General features: G+C 48.3%; 1 protein-coding gene across 1 annotated transcript in view; it reads left to right on the plus strand.

Moving 5' to 3' along the window:
• Window positions 1-793: 793 nt before the first annotated feature.
• The window catches only part of LOC144107832 (uncharacterized), a 35,278-nt gene continuing 20,416 nt past the window's right edge, over window positions 794-15,655 (plus strand). The window contains exon 1 of the mRNA XM_077641043.1: window positions 794-1,044. Within this exon, the coding sequence (XP_077497169.1) occupies window positions 896-1,044 (149 nt within the window). The 5' untranslated portion in view covers window positions 794-895. The remainder of the gene's footprint in view (window positions 1,045-15,655) is intronic.

Consider the following 15,655-nt stretch of genomic DNA (forward strand, 5'->3'; position numbering starts at 1 on the left):
ATTCTTCCTATTTGCTTAATCTATTGTTTTGCCCCCCTTACTCAATGCCCTTCTGGGCCCTGTAAGGTATTTTGAATAAATAAATAAATAAATAAATAAATAAATAAATAAATAAATAAATAAATAGACAGTTTCAGTTGAGAGCGATCCGTAATTCCGCCCCAGGTCTGCTTCGCTCGACGGGGATCAATTTGACGGGGAAGTAATTTTTTTTTAAAGATTGTTAAGCTTTCCAGCATCTTCCTCCTGTCAACTGCCTCCTTGTAGCAATTTTAAAACAAAATGCATGTTTTGTTACACATCAAAAATACAGGTACGAACACACACCACATTTGAGGTCTTTTCACGAAGTGGCTGGCTCAAATACAGGTATATGTACCCCCTTTGTTTAAAGCCGTTTCGATCACTGATTTTGTAAAGTGATGTCATTCAGTTCCCAGAACCAACACGAGCACAATTTTACTACTTTACGCATGTGATACTTGCACAAAGCTTGCGCATAAGAAAGGGTTATTCGAGCGTTTCATGCCCACGCTCTGGTGTTTTCGGCACCAGCAGCCACTAATAGCAAAGGGCAGTGCAGACGAAAAACCACTGCCATGTACATGTACCTGCCGTGCGACGCCTCGAGCCGGACGGCTCAAGCTGCCGCGCTCTGGTGGTCATGAGCCATGAGTCGGCAACTTCCTTCGCCCCTGCACTGTCGCTAGGGCCTCGCTGCTACGTGCGACGTCATCGCAAGGGCTACATCAGCACTTGCCTTACCACCCACACCTCCGAGTCTGAGCGCCGTTCGCGTGGCTGCGGCAGTCGTCCGGTGGCTCTGGTTGTCGGCGGTTGCGGGACTTCGCGGTTCTGCGCAGTTTAGCAGCCGGAAACAGGCGACTGTGCGAGCATGGAGCGAATGCCTTTTGCGTGGTGCGGACTAAGTAGTATGGAAATCGTCGACCGAAGTTCTGGAACTTGCGCCGGACGTGACTGTTGGCCGGGACGACGGAGTGACGCCGCTTTCAGGCTAGCTGCGCGGGACTCTTCGGATCCAAAGTGAGTTAACCCGTTTCTCGCTGCAAGAAGCCGTTGCAGCAGGCACGTGCTGCAAGGCTGAGATGTTGGGTCCCTTTTCGAGCGCTCGGCAAAAAGTATCCAGCGCTTTCATCTCGGTGTTCCAGATAGCGCTGTGTGATTGAACTGCGCCGACGGAGGGTTAGAAAGCGAAGGCTTGGAGCGGCGTTTGTCGTCTTTCAGAAGCGTGAATTGCTTTGTGAGTTGGTCCATGTTTCAGCCATAAGGGACCAGTGAGAAAGGGGTCGCGGGACTAAATTAGGAAGTCTCTTAGCTTCGCCTTAGGATAGACGCGATAGCTCGTTTTCCTTATTTGTTTAATTAGTACAACATGAGTACACATCTCCGACACACTTTACTGTCGTACACACAACATCGCCTTCACTTGGTGCCGCTCTATATTACACGCTTGAGCAAACTACGCTTTTTGGCATATGTGTTGCGTGCCCTCCTGGTTTGCAGCGCGCTTGGGTTCGAACTCGAATTCCTGCGAATTTCTTTGTTCATGCGAAACTTGTGCCAGTATTTCCGTCACGTTTCTGAGGTCTTCAGGTCAATCCTAGGCAACGGCGACGGCTTTCCGACCGAACGAGCCGTATGCGCTATCGCCTTAATGACGCAAGTACACGCTATCGCCGGCTTTTGGTCACTTTCGTAGGCAGTTTAGTTAACGACATGGTAATGCCGCGGTTGACTCTTCCATACTTTATAATACGCATTACTGACGTTGACATTTGGTTGCGCTTTGTTGGACACGCTATTTCGCTCCACTGGTAGGCTGCCGCTCGATGTTATGAGCGTGTTGATTGGGGTCAGTAGGGTAACGGCATTGTGTAGAAGCGTACACCTACTCAACTCCTGAGTAATACCGACATTTGAGCTAGTTGGTCAAGCATCGTGGAAAAAACGGCGCAAAAGACGACGGACATAGAAAAAGCAGGGAACACAAGCGGTGACTCGCAACTGAGAGCTTATTAGCCTGTCCTACGTCCCTTACCTGCGCAGATAACAGAGAGGGTGCGTCGCGAGGTCTTGTACTATCGTGAGCAATATGAGCAGGAACACGGGAGCGCGTACCCGATAGCCTCGAACCCTACTGGCGGCGAAATGCGGCGGCTGTACAAAACAAAGTGGAAAGGGCGCCGCGGTTCCCCTAACTCCTGGCACTCCCGTTTTGCTAACGTTGCTGCGTAACAGCAGCTGATTGCGTGTCGACGGCTTCTAGCGATGATAAGACGATTATCACACGCAGAGCGTGGCCTGAAGTTCTGCGCAAAATGCTTCTCGCTCTCTATCCCTATGATATGCGCAGGATGTATAGCAGTGACACCGCCCGGATACTATAGCGCCTGTAATAGCGTTCACGCCCAAGAAAAAGCATTGTTTTCTGATGCGTGTTTTGCTGCATCCTGATTTTGTGAACGGAGTAAAATTGTATGCAGCGGTGGGTTGAAATCTTTTATTGGACGCTCGCCAAATGGTAACAAAATTTGAGTGCACACAAAGTAGTACCCTAATATATTAGTATTAACTTGAGCTTTTCTTGCACGTTTGGCGAGTTAATAACAGGTCATCGCTCCACCGGCTTGAATGACGGCCTCCATTCTTTCTGGAAAAGATCCGTAGAGCCTGGACGAAGGCTGTGTCATCTTGAATATGTTGCCACTCGTGTTGTTAAGCTTACCACAGTTCATGGGCGGTCGCCAAGTGCGAGGAGAGCCTTGAAAGCTTATCCTTTTTACGTGCCCAAACATGCCCTATGATATTCATGTCCGCACCTTTCGCACACCACTCCAGGCTCCTTACCCCTAGTTCGTCTAAAAGACGTGACACGACATTTGCGGTGTGAACGGGAGACAAGTCATGCTGGACTAAATACCCATACGGGTGTGGACCATTGTGTGCATAGGGTGTCATCTCGTGCTCCTGCAATGTGCAATATGCAGCAGTCGTAAATCTCCCAGGGATTATTACAGTGGGGCTTAGGCCGTAACACGAAATAGCCGCCCATACGTTTACTGACGTGCGTCCACTTGCGGCCACCTGCTTGATGTTCCCAGGACAGAAGCGTGTGTTCTCCATGCGCCATACATTTTCTGCTGGTCCCAGCGAGTCGGGAAAGTAGATTCGTCGGAGAAGTTTACATATTTCCAGTCCTCCACTCCCCAGCTACGGTGATCGACAGCGAACTTCACGCCAGCAGTTATGTTGGCAACTGTGAGAAGGCGCTTCTCAGCGGTGATGCGACTTCTGAGTGCGGCTTCCCTTAGCCTTCGCCGTACCGTGCTGTCGCTTATGTTCGAGGCCGACAGTACTGCGCACGTCCTTCGCACTCTGAAACGGCTTCTCGTTCACTGCAGCAACAATCTGCAGGTCTTGATCTATCGACGTCGCAATATTCTTCGTGGCCCCTTTCTGAACCTAAATAATTAACCTGTTTGAACCTACGGCGCTTCTTGACGCCAACCGACGCGTAGTGGCTAAGCCTAGCAGCCTTGAAAATCCAGAAGCATTCTGAAAATCTGGCGCATTTCATCGCTAAAGTTTTGTCCTGCGGACAACTTCAGACAATCCGAAAGCTTCGTGCGAGTTTTGTTTGTCGTGAACATGAGGCACAGTGTAGCGGCAACGACGAGTTCGTGGTGAAACGAGAGGCTGCTTCAGCAGGCGCAGCCTTGTTGTAGAAGCAGGCGGAAGCCAGACGCGGTCGCGCCCTAATTGGTCAGCGCTGATAGCCCACGTTATCCGCTTCCAGCCAGTGGCTGACCTCCCGGAAATGGTAAAAGCCTGCGTCATGATCGTGGCTGACCGCGTGCTTCCGTTGGCGACTGATGGTTGAAAGGATGGACGACATTCGGGAAGGAAAAAGTTTTTCGAACGTAATTTGCAGCGCCCGTCCGAAGTCATAGCCTTTCATGGGCGTTGGCTGAGACCGCGCCGACAGTACTTATCCGTATTTCCGAATTAACAACGCTCGAATTAACGAGTACTTAATGGCGAGTTTCGGAGGCTGCGCGGAATTGAGGGTAGGCAGCCGCCACCGCGGCCGCCAATCCCTACTCGTCGGCGCCGCCGGCCGCCGCGCCGGCGACGGCGCCATTTAGGCTTTACTCACTCTTCCACGGTTTTATCTGCCTCCCTCTTCTGTCCTTGTTCAGGACCTGCGCAGCCTCTAACTATGCGGAGGTGCTTTTTTTGGCCACGTGCAGTGTGCCAAGCTGCCCAGACGTGGCGGCGCAGAGTTCGAATTATCCGCAGCGGAACCGACTCGCTTACGCATTAACGGGCTTTTTATGCACAGATCTCAATGCAGCTTGGCCGGACCAAGTAGTGTAGTTCGGATTATCCGAGAATTCAAATTATCGAGGTTAAAATTAACGTTCTTTCACTTTAAAGTTCTCTTTATTATGCGGAACGGCTCTCATAAGTCTGACAACAATGACAGTAATGGAAATAATTATTTACAAACTCACAGAATCTCAAATAGGCCGTTTTCCATAAAAAGGGGTAGATGGTCTCCCGTACGAGTGAATAAATGCGTGCAGCTATGAAACAAAAACGAGTGGCTTACCTGACACTGAAGCCACCTTTAGAGGGGAAAGCGGTGAATGTATTTTCGGCATTCTTTGACAGCGTACCTCTGAGGCTCCTCTCGGCAAGGATTTCGTTGCCCCACAGGCACACTGCCAACTGTTTGCAGAATGTAGAGTCGCTGCCCAATGCCAGCAGGCGATTCCACGCAGCCACTGACACATAACTCCATTGTCCAATATGGACCTAAGATGAACGCACAGCACAGATGGTTTTAATACTGTTTTAAACGCAGAGCTCACCCGACATGAAATGCCAACATAAATATACTTGCTAGTGATCTCACTTCTGATTGAACATAAAAGCCACATAAATATGCACAGAATAAGGGACCACTCTTAGATGTGTTTCCTGGAAAGCACTTTCACATTTTAATTCGTGTTCAAAGTAACCAAGACACACTGCAGGTGTGGAGACAACAAATTTTTGGCTTGCATGTATTTTCTATCAAATGGTGCACACTAGTTGCTTCCAAAAGTATGATGCGTGTAGTATTGCTATGTGTATGGTAAAAATTGGTTTGGTTTGGCGTTATGGGGTTTGACGTCTGAAAGCAACTCAGGCTATAAGGAACGTCGGAATGAAGAGCTTCAGAAATTTCTATCAGATAGGGTTCTTGTATATTCCATACTTAGATTATTACTGCAGAAAAACAACCCGGACTAGTTTCATGCGCTCCAACAGTCATGACACACCTACTGATACACTCTCTCTTAATGGCGCCGGTTACTAACCGGGAAATACTAACACACATAGCCAGTACAGCGATATTATTTATCATGCTAGCAAGGGCCAAAACTGAGTTCTCATGTCCAAGCGGGCAGCATTGTTGGAGACCTAGGCACTGTCACAGCAAGATGCGTAGAATTATGGCAAGCTAGTGAACTTGGTATTTTTTTGGTAAGCGTAGGTCAAAAAAATTTATAGCACACCACCTGCTGTTTTACTTCTCTGCAGCTGTGATCCATGCTGTTTACAATACAATGAAATACTCGAAAAGTTGTCTCCTGCATGCATGTAAACTTAACTGCTTTTCAGGCCTTGTGACTTGCCCAAAGCAAGCTGCGAACAGTGGCAACATAGTTGGACTCCGTCATGTCTGAAGTTGCCACTGTTGTACAAAACAATTACATGTGGCACAACGTAAGTTATGTGTTTCACCGCGGAAGATTACAGAAGTAGACACCAAATGACGTTTAGTATGAAGAAACACATAGCTGCAAAACATTGCGTCTGCGTGCGGAATGCCATGAAATAATAAAAACAATAAAATCAAGAATAACACGTGGTAGAATCGCCCAAGACACAGCCAAGACACACTCCAGGGGTGGAGACAGCAAATTTCTGGCTTGCATGTATTTTCTATCAAATGGAGCACACTAGTTGCTTCCAAAAGTATGATGCGTGTAGTATTCCTATGTGTATGGTAAAAATTGGTTTGGTTTGGCGTTATGGGGTTTGACGTCTGAAAGCAACTCAGGCTATAAGGAACGTCGGAATGGAGAGCTTCAGAAATTTCTATCAGATGGGGTTCTTGTATATTCCATACTTAGATTAGTACTGCACAAAAACAGCCCGGAGTAGTTTCATGGGCCCCAACAGTCAAAACACACCTACTGTTACACTGTCTGCTCTTAAAGGCGCCGGTTACTAACCGGGAAATACTAACACACATAGCCAGTACAGCGATATTAATTATCAAGCTAGCAAGGGCCAAAACTGAGTTCTCATGTCCAAGCGGGCTGCATTGTTGGAGACCTAGGCCCCGTCACAGCAAGATGCGTAGAATTATGGCAAGCTAGTCAACTTGGTATTTTTTTGGTAAGCGCAGTTCGAAAAAATTTATAGCACACAACCTGCTGTTTTACTTCTCTGCAGCTGTGTTCCATGCTGTTTGCAATACAACGAAATACTCGAAAAGTTTTCTCCTGCATGCTTGTAAACTTAACTGCTTTACAGGCCTTGTGACTTGCCCAAAGCATGCTGCGAACAGTGGCAATATAGTAGGACTCCGTCATGTCTGAAGTTGCCACTGTGGTAAAAACAATTACATGTGGCAGAACGTAAGTTATGTGTTTCACCGCGGAAGATTACAGAAGTAGACACCAAAGAAACACATAGCAGCAAAACATTGCGTCTGCTTGCGGAATGCCCAGAAATAAAAACAATAAAATCAAGAATAACACGTGGTAGAATCGCAGATGATGACAAAGGAAAAACGACTGCAAAGGGATGAGACTACTCTTTTTTTATCAAAAACCAGGTCTCTTTATCAAGGAGAGCCAGAGAAAGCTCACTAACACGGGTGTCAAGGCCAAGTTTGTGGATGTGTGCTGCTTCTAAAGTCTCCCGCTCTATTCTAGACTTCCCCTTCCTACGAGAATTGTTTGATGAAGCTTGGGGTGACAACCATTGCATTCCCTGCAATGCCTAGGGAGATTAGCCCCAATTTCACCCTTCAGAAAGCGGAAATGCTGCCGCAGTCTATCATTGATACATTGGCCAGTTTGGCCAACGTAAACTCTGCCAGACTGCAGTGGAAACGGGTACACCACCTCAGTGGTGCAAGCGGCGCTGCACGGACCATCCGCCACACGCCTGCAAAGTTGAGACAGCTTGCAGGGGCCGGAGAACACAAGACGGATTCCCTGCTTAGCAGCCACCTTCTTCAGGTTATGAGCCATTTTATGCCCATTGGGCATAACCTCTAGCTGGCCTTTGTCAAGGCGGGCCGCTTGCTTCCGCCGGTGCGTCTTGTCCCACAGCTTCCACATCAGCGATTCAGCCATTGCCTGGAGGAGGGGTGGTGGAAAGCTGCGGGACAAGACGCGCGGGAGGAAGCGAGCGGCCAGTGCAACTGCCCGTCACATGCTTTTGAGGATTTCTCGAAGCTTAAGTTCAGATATGATGACAGCACACAACGCCATACACTCGTGTCGTCGTAGCCATTTGTTCGCGAAACGCGATCAGCAGTTTGCTCTACAGCCTGCAGCCGCCCAATAACTTCACGTCGTTTCTTCCGCCCCCAAGGAGCCAATATCTAATGTACATATGCGAGCAACGAGACGCAGTAGCCCGCAAAGCAGCGTGCTTCCGTGATTCGTGGCCGCGATCCCTTACGACTACGACGAACCTTCCTGTCTAGACTTTTCTAGCGGCCTGCAAGCTGCTCAAGCATGGTAAACAGAAGAGGTCCAGTGTCCACGGCCATTAAGAACTCTCAAAAAACTTTTTTAATCATCCATGACTAACACAGTACGTGAACAAAAAGCTAGCGAAATACCACGCACCTCTCCAGCTTCATTCGCGGTCCCTACTGTGTCACCCAATTGTGCTGTAGGCCGTACAGCTGCAAAAGAGGGAAAACAAGACAGGTGGATAAAGTAAAAACCAGCTTACAATACAAGGTTAGTGTCTAGATTTCAACATGTCATATTTCCGCCCAGTAGCATATGCGGATCATAACAATAATCAACCCAAATTTGCAGTTCTGCTTGCATAACAGTTTAGCACTACACTGCAGTGGGAGCACAGCTTGCCCACAGGATCAAACGCACAGATCACCCTATCAGATTCAAGTATCTCAAACTAAAGCAGAAACGATCTACCTGCAACTAGAAAGAGGCTCTGACGTTAGTATTTGGTTTCAGTTTGGGGGTGTCTGTATGAAAACATGAAAGGGGGAGGGGGGTGTCCGCGGTGGGCCACTCGGACGGATATTCCGATTTATTTCCGGGGCAAAACAAATCCACCCATATGAAACCTGCAGTTGCAAAAACAACGGAACATGAAGGAAAGGCAAACGAAACAAACGCTGCGTAATGCACCGGGCCAGGTCAGCCAAGCTGAGAAGGCACTACAGTGAGGTGGAACAAAGCGTAGGTACTGCAACAAGAGGCGAACAGAGATATCCTCTGCGTGGCCGAGATCTCCCCGCTCGACGGATCAGTGCTATCCGCATATTGTCGTTTAGCGCCATTCAATCCGACGTCGTCATCTGGACAGCGTACGACATGTCATTGGCCAGGTGGCCACAATCCTCAGTCTCCTTTCTCACACGAAAATGACCTCTCTTTCCCCCTAAAGACGTCCTAATAAAGATACAATGATATGACAATGCCATTACGAATCGTCCACATCGGTCAAGTGCTCGCTGGCCGCTGCGCCAGCTGCAGAGGTGCTGGTGGCGGCTTCTGCTGGGCCGGACAGAGGACGATGCCGAACCGCTCGTGTATCGGGCGCCTGGCTTCGCCGGGGGCCGTCGGGTTGCTTTTAAATTGGTTTCAAATTTCCCTTGCCATAAACGTATCAAACACGTTTTGGCCTACCGGTATAGTGGGAGAAGTGTGAAGTATGCAACGCTTGTATAAAGGCTACGATATGTGCATTAAGAGAAAAAAAAAGGCTTACGAGAAAACGAAATTCGGAGTCCTTTCGACGGACTCGGCTGGGCTGATCGTGTCTCCGGGAGTTACTGGCGAGATAAGTAACCTTCTTCCCGCATGACTTCGCATGACTGTACACTGAGTAGATATTTCGCTTTGTGGCCACATCACATCGCTCAGCTTGTTTTTAAATGTGGACTGGTTCAGCTGTCGATGTACGACAGTACGATGTGTTTGCACATCCGCTCCAATGTCTCGGTGTCATAATCCCAGGTGACTGCCACATCTAGAATTAAAGTGCAATGGGGCAGCTCCAGAACAATATCGGGCTTGAGGGAAGTCCCCGCACGGTCTGTGATTACGTCTTCAGTTGACACCTGGGCACCGGGATGGATTTCTCGGAGCTTAGAGGCAATGGCGTGCAAGATGAAGTTGTGACGAGCAATTCTGGAGAGATGGACAGGAATTCATTTGCCAACAGTGTGGGCTGTAGTTTGCGGTCGGAACTTGCAGCGTCTGCACAACCTGGTTGATGGATCAGATGATTCTTTGTTTGATAAGGATCTGGTTGGGTAAAGATTTGCCCTCAGTCTTGATGCTTTCATGTTGTCCCAGTCCTTTAGGAATTTTGAACCCGGTTTGAGCCACTTGTTTCCAAGTGACTTTCCTAAAAGAACCCAAGTCCTTATCAATGTAGCGGTCCTGCCAATCTTTTAGTGTAGACCGTCTAGAGGCCTTCAAGGCCTTGTTGACATATGCAATATCTGAGACACCGTGTGGGACGTCGAGGTGTTGGTATAGATGGTCTCTCTCTCGTCCCTTAGGCACTCTTACACAGTGGTGTCTACCTGTTCTGACCCTAACCGCTGCAACATGACAATCTTTCACCTGTACCTCTGGTCCTTATCGAGTGAGGTGTAACACGCCCAATTCCTCTCCCCCCCTGTTATGTGGAAGATGAAGGATGATATTCAGATAAGAAAATGGCAAGTACAGTAGCTTTTGACCTCGATGCGGATGTGGCGAACCAGATGTCCCTCAAGCTTTTGCAGCGAGAATGCTGGATGTTGCATATGACAATTTTGGAAGCAGAACACTGGTGAGACGGTAAAGCTTTTGAAATGGTTTCAACCGTGAGGATTTCAACACTGCCAATTCGTGATTAATGATGTCAGTTGAAACCCAGGGTGGCTTGTTTACAAAACGTTCGAGGCTGCTGGCTACAAGAACGATGTCGCCAGCATAGGCTAATGCAGCCATGTTAGTATCTTTGATGTGGAGCCCCAGACAGGATCCCTTCAGCTCATGCAGCAGCGAATCAAGCGCCAGATTGAATAGGAAGGGAGACAAAGGGTCCTCTTGCTTGATCCCCCGCTGCATGAGCCCACGGATCCCGTCCGTGACCACCGCGTGTGAAAATGTGGTCCTCTGCATTGAATACATGTCTTTTACAACCTCAAGGTATGTCGGGCACTCACCCCCTCCTGAAGGGCTGAAAATAGCGCATGGTGACTTACGCTGTCAAATGCTTTGCCGAGATGAAGTGAGGCGGCATAGAAGTCTTTTTTGTCTTGCTCCATTTCATAAGGCCCTGTAGCTGGAGCAAGTTTGATTGTGCAGAGCGGTCATCAGAAAACGCGCTCTGCAGAGGATGAAATCAACATCAAGTGAAACGACCCAATAATCGCCTAGAAAAAAGTCGAACCCAGATGGAGCTAAATGTTATGGGCCTCAAATCAGCCGCCGATTCTGGGATGTCACGTTTTGGAATGAAAACCGTTCTGGACATGCGGATGTCCTCGGGAAGACAATGTACTGAAATATTCAAGGGAAGTTGTTCATGACCAAAGTGATGTCAATGGGGATTTTACCTAGCTGCGCCACCGTAAGGCCGTCTGGTCCGGGAGCAGTATTTTGGCGCATTTCCTGGCAGAAGGAAATCACCTCACCAGAGGTAAAGAGTGGGGCCTCCGATGGCAACACTCCAGGTTCTATCCCTACCCATGGGACCTCCGGAGATTCATTCTGGAAGAGGTGACCATAATGTTCGCGAATGTCAGCTAAAGAGATTTTCCCGCCATCAACATGGCTCCTGCTGAGCTCGTCCAGTAAGATTTTTGGGCCCTTGTTAAATAGTTGTTCATGGTACTTGTAAATCCGGCGGTGGAAACTTTTAGCCGACCCATTTGGACGTCGGACAACCGGCTCTACCTTCTTCTGCAGCGCTCTATAGGGCTTGGGGGTTATTTTACCGCAATCATATACCATGGAAAAATCGGAGGCAGCAAGAGGACCGGCGCAAAGATTGATGGCTAAACCTGTTTTGTGGATTTTGTATCGAGCCAAGCAGTCTATGACCTCCACAGGATCTAGGGAAGGAGGGTCAGCGGCGGATTCCTCATCGCCTCTCGGTAGCGAAGGAGAGGGAGGGGTGATGGGGAGCAGAGAGGCTATGGAAGCCGGGCCGCCACAGAGTGCCAAACCCCTGAACGACGACGGCGCTCCCTCCCGGCTTCAAGCCTATGTCTGTATTTGTTTGTCTTGCTTAGGCCACAAATAGCGTCTGCTTACCTAATCTGGTGGAGAGCCGAAATAGTGATATTATGGAAACGTTCTCCAGCGGGCAAGTCTGGCTCCAGATCAATTATTATGCCAACCTCCGCGTCGGTCCACCTAGTGTGGCACGAGCCCCTCTCCATCAATGGGTTCCTTGATCGTTTTAGATACGGGCGCCGTAATAGCCACCCGCCCAGCGGACCAACTACTGCCGTCTGTCATCCCCTACACAGGGCAGGAGCCCCAGGTTGGGGCTGGTTTCAGAAGTGGCACTTTTCAAAGGCTGTTGGCGCATGGTAGCCTTAGGTACTGATGTGCCACAACACCCAACATACACACTTTTACGTTAACGTCTGAGAACAGCTGTTTTGCAGTGTCTTGCAGGCCTGATACAGGTTCTGCAAAACCAAGAGCGGTAGGGCTGCCGCCCTGCTGCTTCAGACCTTGCGAACCTGCGGAAAACTACCGTATTTGCCACGAGGCAGTCGGGGTATTTGGGAAAAAGCGTTTTCGCTTGTTCTTCCTTTCTCGAAGAGCTTTACCACTTTTAGGGTGAAAGTGTGTGGTTCGTTTAGATTGCAAAATGTGCATAGAATGGTAATGAACGGGGCGCTGGTATTCCGCAAGGCGTCCATAAACGGAGAGCGAGCTTTCCGCCTGGGTAATAGTAAGAAACTCTAAAGGGTGTCCAGTCCTCTTATTGTTGCGGACAGCATTGGCTTTAACTCCGGCCACATCGAATAAGCACCTGCAAGTGGTGGCAGTGAGGTCCTTGGTGCACTGTAATTTTCCTCAGCTATACAGGAATAAAAAAAATACTGCCACCGCTAATCTCTGCTGCTCAATTCGTAATCATCCGCCGACAGTTTACTGTGCGCTGTGTTGAGCTGCATTTTTTTTTTTTTGCATATGCAGCACAAAGCAGCTACATTACACACAGTCGAGCTGCGCTATGCTAGTAGGTACAGCCTTTGTCACAATTTTGGAGCCCACAGTGAAGGGCTGCGGAGCGGCTGCGGGGCCGAGTGGCGGCGCTCCCGTCACACAAAGGCGCTTGCTCCGAGGGTATAGAGGGTGAAGGCGATAATCTCTCTCTCTCAGGCGGGCGAGGGAGAGGAAGGCGCGCTAGGTTCACAAAAGTTAGTGCGGCGTTCGCGTTGTTCGCAACGACTTACGCTTAAGTCTCGAAAAACGTTGCTTCAAACTCCGGGCGCTGCGAAACCGGCGCGCGTAGCCTTAAACAAGCCAAGTTGCGGGGGCCGCTCAAACATCAATCTTCGAGGCTGTTTCGCGTTCCAGCGCCCAAACTGTAAAGGATCCAACGCGTTGCCCGCGACTTCAGCCTCAGGTTTGCCTCGTGTTTTCCAGGTCTACAGGAAAAATTGTCACGAAGGTCCATTCGAAAGGCTTTCAAGGCCAACAAGGACCTAGCAATACGACGGGCAACGCTAATACATTGTTGGAATGTCATACTATGTCGTCCTATATCGTCAAACTAGGAAATCGATGTCTAGCCTAATTCGAGCATGGGCGACACGATGGTGACGATAATTTAACCGGTACACCCCCAAACTCGGTCCACCTCCACCTTAAAAATTCTAACTCGTCAGAATTGGACCAAAATCGATGTCTAGCCTAATTCGAGCATTGGCAACACGATGATGACAATCAATGTTTTGCCGGGCCATCCCCATTTCTGGCCCACCCCGCCTCCAAAATTCGACCTCGTCAGAATTGGCACGAGATCGATGCCTAGCCTGATTCGAGCATGGCCAACACGATGGTGACAACTATAATTTAGCCGGGCTAACCTCACTTGTGGCCCAGCCCACAAAATTCGACCTCGTCAGATATGGGCCAAAATCGATGTCTCGCTTAAGGAAACGTGATGATCATATGACCTTTAGTACATGTATATCATGTGCGTCAATTGGAGTGACACCACTGTATCACCCGTGCCATGGTTATGATCTTGAGCATTTCTCGGGGTAAAATCAGCCTGAGTATTGTCAAGGAGGTATCGTTTGCCATGCTCGCTTCAACCAGGGTTAAACCGCTGCAATAATTTTATTCTATTAGTTTTTATCCGAAATGATTTCAGCGTTTCATATGAATGGAAACAGTTTGAATCAAGAGTTCGTTTTTTCACGATATGGCAGCACGCGCCAGTACTGTGTCAAACGACTGCCATTGCACTAGTCAACAGAAGTCAAGAGCTTAAGAAGGGAGTAAGTAACAAAGCCTGCCCTCTTCTGTGGCATGGACTAATCAAGGAAGCGCACTCGGCCGTACCGAAAGGCTACATCATCTTTTGTGTTGGCTATTTGATTGCAGTCCACACACACACTCGTAGTTGGCATTCTGTTTGCTTTTGAGTCGTGTCTTTACAACTTGTGTGGGCATGCTAGACGTTCAGAACGTTCTGCATCGTTTTACCTTCAGGGAAAAGTGTGGTAAATGTTCACTTTGCCTTCCTTTAGGAATAGTCGTAGAGTTCTTTGGCGATTCATAATAAAATTTTAGTCCTGTGCTATACTCCTGCCTCGAAGTATTTTCTCCTAAAGGCACGCAGCTTAGAAATGAAAGATAGATCACGCTGGGTCGGTTCAGCGTTGTCCGCAGCCTTGTGAGCGCGTTATATGAATGCTTTCCAGTCTCCTACCAGTTTCCAGTTTCCAGTGCGGCCACCAGGAATCAGTGTTTCGTTTATAATGTCTGCGAGCAGTGATAAGAAGTATCTGATCGCTTTGGCGGCCGTGAATTTTTGTTGTTTGTTCATTTGCTCATTTAGTGTGTGCCGTCATCGCACATGAGCGCCGAAATGGGACCCTATATGAAGTGCGACAGTGGTCATTCTGCTTCCTCGTGGAAACGTGCGCCATGCCACCGCGGATTGATATAGACACTAGGTTAAGAATAGTAAGCCCTGCAAAAGCTGGGAAAAGCCGACGATCGATTGCTGCTGAAGTAGGATGCTCGAAGAAATCGGTGGATCGCATAGTTTGCGCATACCGAGATGAGAGACGCTTGAAGGACGCAGCTAGAGAAGGAAGACCGTATTCGACATATTTGGAGGATGACCTAGCAAGAGTGGCACTTGCTAACTGTGAGCCGTCCCTCACTCTACGTGAAATAAGGCGCGAGTTGTCGCTTGAAGTTTCCCTCAGCACTATCAGGCGGCGGTTAACCGCAGCTGGACTTCACAGCAGGATTGCTTGCCAGAGACCCCGCTTGAAAAACCGAGACAAAGAAGCGCGATTGCGGTTCGCGCGGGACTGCGTGGAATGGGGAGAGACGAGTGGAATTCGGTCATCTTCACCGACGAATCCACATTTGTCTCCCGCTGGGATCAGCAGCAACGGGTCTGGAGGCTTGTTGGTGCAAGGTGGGTAAGATATCATCTATGTTCTGAAGTATTTTAACCATTTTTGGCATACTTTTACCGTATTTTTCAGGCATTTCAAAACTTAGGCAATAGTTCACAGTACACAAAGAGACATATATTATGTTATGCAAAAAAGATATTTTCAACAGTATGCAGAGGAAGGAGCTTGTTTTCAGAAGTTTCACTTTTTTATCGTTAATCACACGGTCGCAATATCAATGTAAACAATGAACATACCACATTTATCTTCTTTTTATCTCATGAAGAGACTAAAAGTAAATATTTTGTGTGTAGAGCGTCCGGAGTTGAAGATAAAAAAAATATCGCCCGCTTTAGGGCGGCAAGGTATACGGCTTGTCCACTGGTCTAGCCGTGTGGATCGTTAACAAAAAGTGACAAAAAGGTACACGACTGTCTTTTTCTTTTGTGCTTAGTTGTGAAATTGGAACATTCTTGTCGTAACACATACCCGAATATAAAGGCTTAATAAGGCACATTATTGCCATGGGCGTGTATCTCTTTGTGTCCTTGTCTTGGTCGTAGTAATCAATTTTGGTAGTAATCAACCTTATGAATAAAATGGTTAACGAATATCAGATGATTTCCAGAAAATACACTGATGTAGCCAACCTAAAAGATTTTAATTGTGTATATGACCAGCGCTATACCTAATCAG

This window comes from Amblyomma americanum, chromosome 1 (genome assembly GCF_052857255.1).
Source record: "Amblyomma americanum isolate KBUSLIRL-KWMA chromosome 1, ASM5285725v1, whole genome shotgun sequence".
NCBI classification, from domain to species: domain Eukaryota; kingdom Metazoa; phylum Arthropoda; class Arachnida; order Ixodida; family Ixodidae; genus Amblyomma; species Amblyomma americanum.